This window comes from Aotus nancymaae, unplaced genomic scaffold (genome assembly GCF_030222135.1).
Source record: "Aotus nancymaae isolate 86718 unplaced genomic scaffold, 86718_ANA_hifiasm-v0.15.2.pri h1tg000067l, whole genome shotgun sequence".
NCBI lineage: Eukaryota > Metazoa > Chordata > Mammalia > Primates > Aotidae > Aotus > Aotus nancymaae.
In genome coordinates this window covers 27,911,372-27,925,235 of record NW_026988482.1, presented here as the reverse complement: position 1 = coordinate 27,925,235, position 13,864 = coordinate 27,911,372, and the positions used below count along the sequence as shown (strand labels likewise).

General features: G+C 43.4%; 1 protein-coding gene across 1 annotated transcript in view; it reads left to right on the top strand.

Annotated features, from left to right (window-relative positions):
* Positions 1-13,461, top strand: part of DCP1A (decapping mRNA 1A) — a 50,614-nt gene extending 37,153 nt beyond the window's left edge. The window contains exons 7-10 of the mRNA XM_021671642.2: positions 3,937-4,692; positions 6,367-6,432; positions 8,739-8,957; positions 9,341-13,461. Of these exons, the coding sequence (XP_021527317.1) occupies positions 3,937-4,692; positions 6,367-6,432; positions 8,739-8,957; positions 9,341-9,421 (1,122 nt within the window). The 3' untranslated portion in view covers positions 9,422-13,461. The remainder of the gene's footprint in view (positions 1-3,936; positions 4,693-6,366; positions 6,433-8,738; positions 8,958-9,340) is intronic.
* Positions 13,462-13,864: the final 403 nt, after the last annotated feature.

Below are 13,864 nucleotides of genomic sequence, written 5' to 3'. Positions count from 1 at the left end.
AGGCCGAGGAGGGTAGATCACCTGAAGTCAGGAGTTCAAGAACAGAATGACCAACATGGTGAAACCTCGTCTTTAAAAAGAAAAAGAAAAAGAAAAGAATGCAGAGACAGTGAAGCTTCTGGGGATTTGTGTGAGGAGGAATGTTCTGCTCACCCAGACTCCTATGACAAATTCAGTCAGTTAGGTACAGTTGTATGTCACTTAACAATGGGAAAATACGTTCTGAGAAATGTGTCGTTAGGCGATTTCATTCTCCGAACATCATAGAGTGTACTTGTAGTATCACAAACCTAGACGGCATTGCCTACTAACACCTAGGCTCGATGGCATAGCCCGTGGCTCCTAGGCTACAGACCTGTACAGCACATCATTGTGCTGCGTATTACAGAATTTGTTGTCTATTTTGACTTTCGTTGAGTGGGTTTGAAATGTTGCCAAGGAGTTTTAAACGAACAGCTGTGTCCCTGATGATTCTTTGCATCTGGAGTGACCAGGAGGTTTATAGTAGCCTAGCCTTGGTTATCTTACCAGGCATGTTGTTGTTGTTCTCTTGCATTATGGGGATATGATATTCCAGAAGCATTTGATGAACTTTTGTTTGGCACTCCATGCTTGCTATTAAGACCACATGGTGGGCTGGGTGTGGTGGCTCACCCCTGTAATCCCAGTACTTTGGGAGGCCAAGGCGTGCAGATTACCTGAGGTCAGAAGTTTGAGACCAGCCTGGGCAATATGGTGAAACCCCGTCTCTACTAAAAATATAAAAATTAGCTGACCATAGTGGCACACACCTGTAATCCCAGCTACTTGAGAGGCTGAGGCATGAGAATCACTTGAACCTGGGAGGCAGAGGTTGCAGTGAGCTGCGATCATGCCACTGCATTTCAGCCTGGGCGATAGGGCAAGACTCCATCTCAAAAAACAAACAACAAAAAAAAAAGATCACATGGTATTTATGTGATTATAGTTTAAGCCAACTTCAATTTATTGAATGCTTTTTGGGCACCAGACATGATACTGAGAATTTAATTTTCACAACAGTGTTCTAAGATCATTGCCACAATGTCCACACTTTTCAGATAAGGAACTAGATTCGAAAGATTATGCTAGGCTCAATGGCTCACTACAAAAAATTAAAAAATAAACCAAGTATGGTGGCATGCACCTGTGGTCCCAGCTACGTGAAAGGATTGCTTGAGTCCGGGAGGTCCAGGCTGCAGTGAGCTCTGATCACACTATTACACTCCAGCCTTACTGACAGTGAGACCCTGTCTCAGAAAAACAGAAAGAAAAAGAAAGATTATATAATTTTCCCAGTTAACAGCTGAGGTATTTTTGATTTCAGACCCTAAATTCTACAGTTCTTTTCAGAAGTAAAAATATGAAGAAATTGAACCATATAAGATCTTTAGCATTTTTTTGTATCCACAGATATTGATGCTGCCTTATATTTGAAGTGAGATTCTGACATTAGTAGAATCTCTTTATTTAACATTTTCTAAGGCAAAATGGTTTGATATGAAGCTACAACTTTTTACAACTATGGGAGGTTCTTGCCTCTTCCTCCACAAGAGTTACTTTTTACTGACTGAATTTTTTCAGACCTGCCTGTCCCTCTTACCTAGCAGGTGATGCTGTTCTCATACCAAGGAGAGAAGACAGAATGGCACTTCCTTAACTTCTGTCCTTCACATGCAGACTTGCCTGCATGCTCATCGCCGCTGGCCCTCTTTTTTCTTGTTGTCTGACATGATCCCTCCTGACACAAGATCTCTTGCACCTGCCCCTTAAGCTTCCTCTCTCCTTATACTGACCTCCCCCTACTCCCCAAGAGAGCTTTGGAAGAGAGCACTATGGAGTGTCTGCTATGTACTGATTGGATCTGTGGTCCTGGGTGGCGGTGCCATCGCTCGGGTAGGCAAGTCCAGGAGCAAGAAAGGTAAGGATTGGGGAATACACGAGAAAGAGAGCCCCTGCCTTGGCAAACTTGCTTTCCATGTTATTGTTAGGAGTGCTGACATTAAACACGCACTTCCTGTGTGCTGGGTTCCATACATTTCAGCCTCCCACCAGCCCTCCCTACTTTATAGAGGCCTGAGACTCAGAGAGGACAGCACTCCTCAGTCCACACAGCTAGAAAGGAACAGAGCCAGGCCCTGAATCTGGGCATTTAATAAGACATCACAGCTCTGTCACTGCAGCATCCTGAGGGGATGCCTTTGCTCCCTTGACTTGTATTATCATTTTTGTGTTTTAAGAACACAAAATAACATTACCATTTTGTGTTCTGAGTCAGTACCTCCGTGTTCTGGATGTCCCACAGAGACCTCCAGACATGTTCACAACTAACTTGAGCGTCCCCCTCTCCCTCAACCTAGGGGCTTTTCCAGGGCTGCCTGCCCACGCAGTGGCACCACCACCCAATACCCAGATAGCAGGGTGTCCTCTCGGCTCCATGCTCCTACCTGGCCAGCCACCAACTCCTTTTATTCCAACTCCAGTTCTCATCCTCTTCTCTGCCAGTATCTTAGACTCTCCTCAGTCTCACCCCTCCAATTTGTCCTTTATGTGGCCGACCAAGTGCACATCCTAAAATGTAAAGCTTGATGGCTCATTCTCTGAACATGTCCCCATTGCCCTGTGGATAAAGTCCAGATCCTCTGATGTGTCTCGGACACTCTGCAGTCTGCCCACTGCTTCTCCCTTTCCCCATCACCCTCCTACCCAGCCTCTGACCCAGCTGTGCTGAAGCATGTGTAGCTGTCTCAGTGACTGTGCTCCCAGCCAGCTGGCCTTATCCCTTCCCGCTCAGTCTTTTTCCCAGCGCCTTCAGTCCTGCCGAGCCCTGCAGCTCTGCCCTGCGGGGGCCTTATCACCAGTTATCCTGGCTGCTTTTTCCACATCACAGTCACAGCACAATGCCTGGCACCTGATAAATTCAAGAATTTTTGTCAAATGGATGAAGCAAACATTTGCCTAGACAACACTGGGTTTGTTTTCCTGTAGAAATGTGATCATACCTTAGTCCTATCAATATTATACTAATTTGTGGTGGACTTTGAGGCCTTACAGACTTTCTGAGGCCTTGAAAATCATCTGTTTCAGTGAACTAATTTTTTCACTATAGACAGATCTAAACAACTAAGTAATTCACTCATTTTAGGAATAAAAATTTGAGGCTGCCTGTGTTTTTAAAGTGCTTTGGTATGTCTCCCACGAAAATGTAAGCTCTGTGAGAACTGTTGTTACTCTCTTGGTTCATCCTGTGGGCCTGGGTTAGAGCAGGACCTGACACCCTATTGGTTCTCAGGAAATAAAGGTTACTGACTATGGCAGTACAGGAAAGCATGAGTATTTTTCCTTTGAATGGTTGTAATGGTGTCAGTAAACCAACTTACTAAAATAAATATAAATTTTAAATCGTCAGGCTTAAATGCTTTGCTTTTTCTTAAGAATTATGTGACTAGGGAATAAGGAGTGGAGAATGGCCCACTATTAAATGGTTAGATTTATTTTCTGATATTTGGGACCCAGTCTCTGAGGTCCAAAGAACAGTGAAAGTAAACGTAGAATCGCCTCATCAGCATTTGGTCCCTGTGTCTCCTCTAGTGTCATTTCCCTATGTGTGTTGCTGACATGAGGCAATTGGGCACAATTAGCTTTGCCAAGAGAAGGAATGGTGAATTTTGATGCTGCTACCCAGAGACCCTAAAAATTTGAATTATATTACTAATGCAAATTTCCATCCACCACTCTGGAGACACTAGATGAACCTGGGCCTTAATCCTTAGTACATCTTTTTTTTTTTTCCATTCCTTACTTTTATACTCCATCCATCCTTGATTCTGCAAAATCTTTTGGTTTCTGGAAAAGAAGTTCAGTTATGCTGATGTATGAGAGACCTCTTTTCACTGGGTGGTTTGATTTGTTTTTCAGTCTGCTCCATCTGGACACAAGCATCTGACAGTAGAAGAGTTATTTGGAACCTCTTTGCCAAAGGAACAGCCAGCAATTGTGGGTCTGGATTCAGAAGAAGTGGAGAGGTTGCCAGGAGATGCCTCCCAGAAAGAGCCCAGTTCATTTCTACCATTTCCCTTTGAGCAGTCAGGAGGAACCCCTCAATCAGAAACCCTGGGTGTCCCTTCTGCCCACCACTCAGTCCAGCCTGAAATCACCACCCCGGTGCTAATCACTCCAGCCTCCATCACACAGTCCAATGAAAAGCATGCCCCAAGCTACACAATCCCGTTGAGCCCCGTTCTCAGTCCCACTCTGCCAGCTGAAGCTCCTACTACACAGGTTCCCCCCAGCTTACCTCGAAACAGCAGCATGATGCAGGCAGTGAAGACCACGCCTAGACAGAGGTCTCCACTCCTGAACCAGCCAGTCCCTGAGCTAAGCCATGCCAGTCTGATTGCCAACCAGAGCCCCTTCAGGGCCCCATTAAACGTGACAAACACAGCTGGCACATCCCTCCCAAGCGTTGATCTTCTCCAGAAACTCAGGTTGACCCCACAGCATGACCAAATACAGACACAACCACTTGGGAAAGGTGCAATGGTAGCCAGTTTTTCTCCGGTAGCTGGTCAGCTGGCCACACCTGAGAGCTTCATAGAGCCCCCCTCTAAGGCAGCAGCAGCGAGAGCAGCGGCCCCAGCCTCTCTGAGCAACATGGTGCTTGCTCCCCTTCAGGTAATGGCAGGAGGGTGGGGTGGGTAGGTTGGGTAACTAATTGGATGGGATGAAACTACAAAGACCTTGGTTTTAACTGTCATGACACTGACAATTTTAAAGAGTTGTCTCTTTAAAGTATGTCAGTGGCTAGGAGACAGGTGAGGTAAGAAGCCCTATCATGAACAACCAAGTAACATAGTTTCGTATCTGGATATGCATTTTAGCTGGGGTTATATGTTTTGCTTTTGTGCAACAGTTCCAGGAGTCCTCATTTGACTCATGACCAAATTATCCCAAAACTTAGCTCCCTTCCCAGCTCCCACTGTACTTTCCTGGAGCGCCTACCTTGTGCCAAGTAACCTAGAGGTCCCATAAGAGCGTCCTAGACTTGGCAGTATGAGTTCAAATAAAGCTACTTTTTTCACATTGCCTTATCAAGAAGTGTCATGCTGCCTGGATCTCTCATCTCTACAGACTCAGCAGCAAAAATATGCCCAGGCTGAAGGACAAATATCATACGTTCTCACTTTATTTGAACTCATGGAAATAGAGAGTAGAAGAAGGATGGTTACCAGAGGCTGGGAAGGGTGGTGGGAAGGTGGGAGGAGGTAGGGATGGTTAATGCATACCAAAAAAAAAAAAAAAAAAGAATAAGGCCTAGTATTTAGTAACACCACAGGGTGACTATAGTCAATAATAATTTAATTGTACATTTTAAAATAATGAAAAAAGTATAATTAGATTGTAACAAAAAATGCATGAGGGGATGGATACCCCATTTTCCATGATTAGTATGCATTGCATGCCTATATCAAAACATTTCATATACCTCATAAGTATATACACCTATCTAATATACCCACAAAAATTAAAAATTATGTATATTACTGGGCTGTCCCTGGCTTTTATAAGAGATACAGGTTTTAGGTTTTACTTTTACTTTTTTGAGACAGAGTCTCACTCTATCACCCAGGCTGGAGTGTGGTGACACAATCTTGGCTCACTGCAACCTCTGCCTCCAGGGTTCAAGTGATTCTCCTGCCTCAGCCTCCTCAATAGCTGAGATTACAGGCGTGAGCCACCGCTCCGGCTCAGGTTTTTCTTTAAAGATGCCTGAAAGGCTCTGCACACTCCTTCCCTCAGGTGCTAAAGAGGAGAGAGGCTGTCCCAGAGCTCTCTTGCAATTTTGTTGGCTGCATAGTTAGAAGTTCCTGTCAGCCTCTTCCCTTGGGAATCTAGGAACTAGTTAATATCTGAACCATTTTCTGTTACTAACCTAGATTTTCCACTAGAAAAGGCTTCAGTTAAGACTAGGAAGTCTTCTTAATTGAAACTTCTTAGGCCGGGCGTGGTGGCTCACGCCTGTAATCCCAGCACTGTGGGAGGCCGAGGCAGGTGGATCACCTGAGGTCAAAAGTTCAAGACCAACCTGACCAATATGGAGAAACCCCATCTCTACTAAAAATACAAAAATTGGCTGGGCATGGTGGTGCATGCCTGTCTGTAATCCCAGCTACTCAGGAGGCTGAGGCAAGAGAATGGCTTCAACCCAGGAAGCAGAGTTTGCAGTGAGCTGAGATTGCACCATTGCACTCCAGTTGGAGCAACAAAAGCAGGACTTCATCACAAAAAAATAAAAATACAAAAGAAACTTACTTATATCTGTCTATCTTTTCTTCTTAAACATCTCAGTCTATGCAGCAGAACCAGGATCCTGAAGTATTTGTCCAGCCTAAGGTGTTATCCAGTGCCATCCCGGTAAGGACTTGCTTTTTCTTTTTCTTTTTTTTTTTTTTTAAGACTAGTCAGGTGCCATAGTGAGAAGGTAGAAAGAGTAGAACAAGGAGTTTGAACTGTAACTGACTGTGAACAATCAGGACTCCTTTTTTCTGAAGAACACATTATATATATATATATATATTTTTTTTTTTTTTTTTTGAGACAGAGTTTCGCTCTTGTTACCCAGGCTGGAGTGCAATGGCGCAATTTCGGCTCACGCAACCTCCGCCTCCTGGGTTCAAGCAATTCTCCTGCCTCAGCCTCCGGAGTAGCTGGGACTACAGGCATGCGCCACCATGCCCAGCTAATTTTTGTATTTTTAGTAGAGACGGGGTTTCACCTTGTTGACCAGGATGGTCTTGATCTCTTGACCTCGTGATCCACCCGCCTCAACCTCCCAAAGTGCTGGGATTATAGGCGTGAGCCACCGCGCCCGGCCCATTATATATTTTTAAGTTCTTCTGCTGGAAGTGAAGTAAAAGGTTGTCAGCTTAGTGAAAAAAGTTAGCTATGGAGCCCAGCCCATCTTAGATGCCTCTCCTAGGCCAGGCCCTCTCCCACCCCCGTCCTGGTGGAGTCCATTGCCGTGGCCTCTGTGGATCTCAAGGTATCTGCATGGATGTCTTCCCTGACTTGTGTGTAGAGGGCAGGGTGGGCCCTTACTCAGTATTTGTGAATGGGTGACTGCTAAGAGTGTGGTAGCCTGGCTTCTCTAAATAGGACTTCCTGGAAGAGCTGTGATGTCCCAGATGGCAGAGCCACTATCCTGGTACAGTCCTCTCTTCCCATTGCTCTGAGAATACAGCCTCCCGGGCCTGTGTCTTCTGTCCCGTTTGTCCTCCCTTGCTTCATTGTTTGTTGTCCTTACTCTCTATCACCCACTAACCTTGCCTTGCACACAGGTTTTTTTTTAGTTCCTTAAAGTCATTCTTGTTTTCCTTTGAGCCTTTGTACCTCTCCTTGAGCCTTGGAATTTAAAATCGTGCCAGCTTCTGAGTGGTCTTAGAAACACGACTCTTTTCCTGTGTGTCTTCCTTCTGCATGGTGATCTGTCTGCAGGAGCTGTCAGCCTGCTTTTGCACCAAAAACAAATAAATAAAAGGTCAATAGCTCAGACACCAAAAACCACACCCTTGAAACTGTGGCCAGCTCTGTGCTCTGTAAATGAGGAGGTGGTGTATAAGAGAAAGAAATGTAGATCTCTGTTGATTATATCAAATCTGAGAATTACTGAAAATACTGATTATTACTGGTTTAATATATTCAGATAATTAGCTGGAATTACCCTAGAAGCACATCTAAATGGAGGAGAGAGGTAGATGTTAGCTTTATTTTTAAGAAATTTTCTTATTGATACCTATAGCAGTATAAAAAATAGATTAAACATAATTGGATTTTGTTTTCTTTTTTTTTGTTTTTTTTGAAATGGAGTCTTGCTCTGTTGCCCAGGCTGGAGTGCAATGGTGTTATCTCAGCTCACTGCACCCTCCACTTCCTGGGTTCAAGCAATTCTCCTGCCTCAGCCTCCCAAGTAGCTGGAATTACAGGCTCCCATCACCACGCTCAGCTAAATTTTTGTCTTTTTAGTAGAAACGGGGTTTCACCATGTTGACCAAGCTGGTCTCACTCGAATTCCTGACCTCAAGTGATCCACCCACCTCGGCCTCCCAAAGTGCTAGGATTACAGGTGTGAGCCACTGTTCCCTGCCATAACTGGATTTTTAACTTCTTTTTTATTGTAGTATGATTTACTACTACGTACACTAAAATACAGATTTTTAGAGGCCAGGTGTGGTGACTCTCACCTGTAATCCCAGCACTTTGGGAGGCCAAGGTGGGAAGATCACTTAAGCCCAGGAGTTCAAGATCAGCCTGGGTAATGTAGTGAGACCTTGTCGCTATAAAAAAAAAAATAAGGCAGGAGGATTGCTTGAGCCCAGGAAGTTGAAGCTGCAGTGAGTGGTGACCACACTACTGTACTCCCACATAGGTGACAGAATGAGAACCTGCCAAAAAAAATGCAGATTTCCGTGGTTGGACGAGGCTTCCCATAATGATTCTAGGACTTTCTTACATAAATGGGCTTATCATCCTTTAGCTAATGGAAGTTTATAACCAGATGTCAAATGGTCAAATGCTCCTACTAAATGTTTACCTGAACCCAAAATAGTCTGTCTCTGTGCTCCAGTCTTCTGCTGCTTATGCATGTTTCCCCATGGTCCCTATTCTGGGCCTGGCCACTGGCTCCTGCACTTTGGTACAAAATGACCATTGTTCCTCTCCAGGTTGCAGGCGCCCCACTGGTTACTGCAACGACCACTGCAGTGTCTTCAGTCCTGCTAGCCCCAAGTGTTTTCCAGCAGACAGTTACAAGGTCTTCAGACCTGGACAGGAAAGCAAGCTCCCCTTCTCCTCTAACTGTTGGAACGCCAGAAAATCAGAGAAAGCCTTCCATTATTCTCAGCAAGTCTCAGCTCCAGGATACATTAATACATCTAATAAAGGTATGTAGGATACCAATTTTATCTTTGATTCTTCATTATTTAATGAAAGAAATTTTATAAATTCCTGCTACAGAATCAAAATTCAAAAGACTAGCTGAAGGTCGGGCAAAGTGACTCACGCTTGTAATCCCAGCACTTTGGGAGGCCGAGGTGGGCCAAAATAAACAAAAGACTAGCTGGGAGTCATGTTTCTCTTTTTTTGAGCATACAGTCCTGGTGGAGAAATACCTCAATGAACTCAAAATACTGATCATGATTTTCTCTGGGTGGTGGGATTATCAGTTATACAAATCATTTATACAGTTTTTTTCCTAAGCTGTTATCAAGGAAGTAAAATCTGATGAGGTAAAAGTGACATTCGTATTCTTTTCCATCTCTTCCAGAATGATTCCAGCTTCCTCAGTACACTTCATGAAGTCTACTTGCAGGTGCTGACCAAGAACAAAGACAACCACAACCTATGACTGGAGCCGAATGAGTCTAAAGGCAGAGCACCAACCTCAGAGACAAATAGGCTTCGTCATGGAAACTTCTGAGCAGAACTTTGAGTTTGAGAATCCTGAAATTGAGCCTATGAGAAAGAGACTCATTTCTTAAGAATGTTTTCCAAGTGACATTCTCAGTGATAATGGAGGTTTCACTGTGAAGCATCACCAGCAGACCTTTGTTTTGACAAAAAAAAAAATCATTGTGTTAAGTTATGTGGGTGTTTTCATCAGTTAGGAGCAAGGCTGTAGAATAAGGAATCTGATTCTGACTTTTACTTTCAAGGACTTACAGAGGAGTAGTCACCAGCCTCACAGAAGTTCAGCCCGGCCAGCACCCCTTCCCCCAACCTACCCCATAGAAACGGGCATCGGGCTGACAGTCAAGTTCTGAACAGAGTAGAAGGCAGCTCTGCAAAGTAGCTTCAAGTTTTTAGGACCAGAATTTAGGTTGGCAAATTAGGAATTATTTGCTCAAGTGAAGTATATTTTATATCAACGCCCCATTTGGGCCTTAAAAGTTGTGAAATTTCTTAATAGTGTTTTGTTTTTAAGTGCCCCAGTCCTGCCACGCAGCAGGCTCCCAGTGCAGCATTACCATTTGAATAGGGCACTGTCAGGCTCTGGTGGTGTGGACGCAGGCATGTCACACCTTTGAAGGAAAGGCTGGGGCTGGGAGTGCCCACATCCTATCAAATCTTCATTTTAAGTTAAGCTCTCCAGTGGTCGTGAAAATGTTAAGTTTGTGTGTGAAGCACAGCCTTATTTTCCTTTTCTGTCACTGTTGGTTGTTTTCCTTAACACTTTGACAAAAGGACCAGTGGACCAATCTGACGACGCCATTCTGGTTCCTTTCCTTGAGTGTACTGAGAATAGTTTTAAAGCTATGCAGAAAAGGGAGCTGTTATTCACACTGCCCTTATTTTGTTGTAGAATTATGGAGTTAAAAGAAAATGTGATTCCGAACTCTACCAGTGTATTCCTAGGCTGTGAGTACTTTCCCAGCCCAAAGTGTGAAAATATGTAAAGATGCTTTGTTATGCTGCTATTGATCTGCCATGATTTCTATTTATTCTTTTATGGCATGTAATGGTGTTTAGTAAGATTTTAATGTAGATTTTGATTTATTTCAGCAATAGTAATTTTAAGATATTCTTTGAATGAAAGTGTCTTCGTTTCTATGATACAGGTCATTTTGTAGTATTTAACCAATTAAGATGCACTGCTTACTTTTCTGAGCACTATTTAATGATGGGGTAAAAACCCAATTGGCTCAACCAGCTAGCATAAGGATTAGCTGTGAATAATGCTGACAGATATGATGGTTCCTTGGGAACAATCATTTAAGCTTTAATGGTAACTCAATCATAAGTCCATAGATTATTTTTTTCTAGCTGAAATTTTAGAAAATTACTTGTGAATTACGTATTTGTTTTAGTTTGGTCTTAGTTTTTAGCAGAAAGAATGATTGGCTTCCGTTGATCTAAACATGCTTCCTGGACAGGGTTTCTGCTTCTCATTTTAGTGTCTTCTATCACTGTCTACCTAATTATGTGTGAATTACGCAGAATTCAGGGAAGCTTATAAGTTTTCATGCTTAATTATGAATAGTTTGTTTTCACAGATAGTGTGTAAATTAAGCAACCAAAAATGAATTGCTTATGCATCATCTGGGAATGAGAAAGTTATAAAGTAGGATACAGAGTGTTGCTGACACCAGGGAGATGGTGGCTCCGGTGTCTAGGGAGCCATGTGACTTCCATAAAGTGGACGCACCAAGAGGTGTGATCGCACCCCAGGTGTGGTCTCAGTGGGCTTTGGTGAACAGACAAATCAAGGGATTCTTGAATTGAAATTATGCTTTTAAGTATGTAATATGAGAGAGTTAAGAGAGAGTATCCTAAAGAGAGTCTGTAATCATATTAATTTTCACCTTTAATGCTAGGAATGGATATGAGAGACAGTAATGAGAATCTATGATAAGGCTTCCTTAGTGTGAAAGTAAACTTAAGTGCCCAAGTCATGGAGACTTGAAAAGGGTAAACCTGTTTCACCTCCCAAATTTATATATTCAAAGCATTTACTTAAAATTCAGAAGCCAGAAGTTCATGTCATGATTACCAGGAAGTTCAGGCCAGAATGAATCCCTAGAGAAGCCAGGCCAAGCCTGGATAATTGCAGTTGGATGACCCTGGCCGGAAAGTCACGGTTCAGTTGCCTTATTCCTAGTTCAGGCTTACTATCTAGAACCTCATGCTAGCTTAGGTTGCATGTTTACATTGCTGCAGTGTCTTTACTGGAACCTTAGTTAAATTGAAATGGACACCGAGATGGAGATGTTTCTGGCTAGATTTGGAAGAACCCTAGGACACCTGCATTTAGACCACTCTGTCCATTTGTGTGCCCACCCCCACCCCCAGGGTCTAAGTGTAGGCTCCAAGAGGAGCAGCCTGGAGCTTGGAGGAAAGGTGTGTCTGGGGCGCCACTGGGGGGTGGTGCTGCTCTTCGTTTTGTTGTAGTTAATGTGATGTCTTTGAATGGACTCTCACACCTCCCAGACAGCCTTGTTCCTTTAAGGCAGAAACTCCTCTTCTTTGTGTACCTCCTGGGATTCATGAGATGTGAGATTTGGCCTGCTTGACTTTGAACTCAAGTTTTTCAAGTGACTCTCAGTGTTGGGAGAAGCATTTCATGCTGTCCACCTGTAGTATGTCCAGAGCTCACCTTCAAAGGCTTAGGTGTAGCCATCACAGAGAGTGGTATTTTATTAAGAACCCAAGTCCTAGCCTGACCAACATGGTAAAACACCTTCTCTACTAAAAATACAAAAATTAGCTGGGCATAGTGGCGCGCGCCTGTAATCCCAGCTATTTAGGAGGCTAAGGCAGGAGAATCGCTTGAACCCAGGAAGCGGAGGTTGCAGTGAGCTGAGATTGCACCACTGCACTCCAGCCTAGGCGACAGAGCGAGACGCCATATCAAAAAAAAAAAGGCCCAAGTCAAGCTGAGCCCCTCTCTACAGGGGGATACACAGGCTTAGTTTAGAATACGTCTGACCAGAATTTGCATGTCAAGCATTTATTCTTTTCCTGGCCTATTTTTTCTTGTAGAAATTATATAAACCCTATCAAATCCACTACTAGGTAAATTTTTAAACCACGCAGCTTTATTACTCTCCTCCCCCAAAGAATGTAGTTTGAAATTTTCTCATTTCGGTAGTAGAGGCCCTAACTGCCATTGTATTACTAATAATGCAACATGAAAATGAAGGTGCCTAACTGCTCAGAAAACAAAATCAGCCATCATACTGTAACTCTGAGAGGAATGAGAGGTGGCACAGGCACGAGTGGGCTCAGCCCGTGTGAGTGAGGAGAACTGAGGTATCACAGGGCGCGCGTCCTGCATCCTGGCTGCACATTTGCTGCGGAGCACGTGTTTCTTTCTTGCCTCCCTTCGGTTTTCTTCAGTTGTGTTCAGTGTACCTTCTGGAACCATAGTGCCCTGTGTTTTCAAGTGTCTGAAATGTTAAGATCTGAGCAAAATCAAGCGGCTTCCACCAGGCTTTTTTACAGCTGTGCTTGAGAATATTTCCCAGTGGACCAGGGCCTCGAGGAGCCCGTTTTTCAGCAAGTTCAGCAGATGTGTGCAATGTTTTCCCTCGGTTTTGTATTTGACATCTTCATTTAGAATGCTAAGATGCAATACCATTCACTTCAAAGTATATGTGTTCTAAATGGTTTTTTATTCTGTATTACTGCTTTGGCCATGTGGCTCTCATGACTTTCATTGTCCCGAATTCTCAGCTCCCTGAAACGTGGGGATGAGAAGCTCTGGAATTACAGCAAGGTTTTTGTTTCATGAGCGCAATACTGTATCATTAACATTTTTAATGGTATGGATTTTATACCATCTGTGTATGTTTGCAAATATTAAGTTATTACATGTTTTAAAATGAGCGTTTTTCATCCTAAATTTTATATGTTTGCAAATATATTTTTTTAATAAAATTTCAAAACCAAGTTTTAGCACCTACTAAAATTTAATTGTGTTTTTATTTAATTTGTAAAAATAGAGACTTTTGAATGAGTTGCTGCTGCACTTTGGCAGAGCGCCATACTGGTGAGCTGGGATGAGGCGAAAAAACAAAATGTAGCCTGGTGAACTGAAGAGACATGCAAGGTGCATAAGGTTCTCATGGGCTGGGAGCCCCATGGCATAGGCTCACCATGGGTTCCCTATACCTCTGTGTGAGTGTGGCAGCTTCTTCTTACCTAAAACTCCATTCAGCAAACTCTAAGAGGTTTAGAATCTTGAATTGATCTAAGCCCTTTAGAAGGCTCTTATGACTCTTCATGTTACATGTAATAGCCAGTTCATACTGCATCAAACATGGAAGTGGAGGGTGAGCTTCAAGGTTGGTTT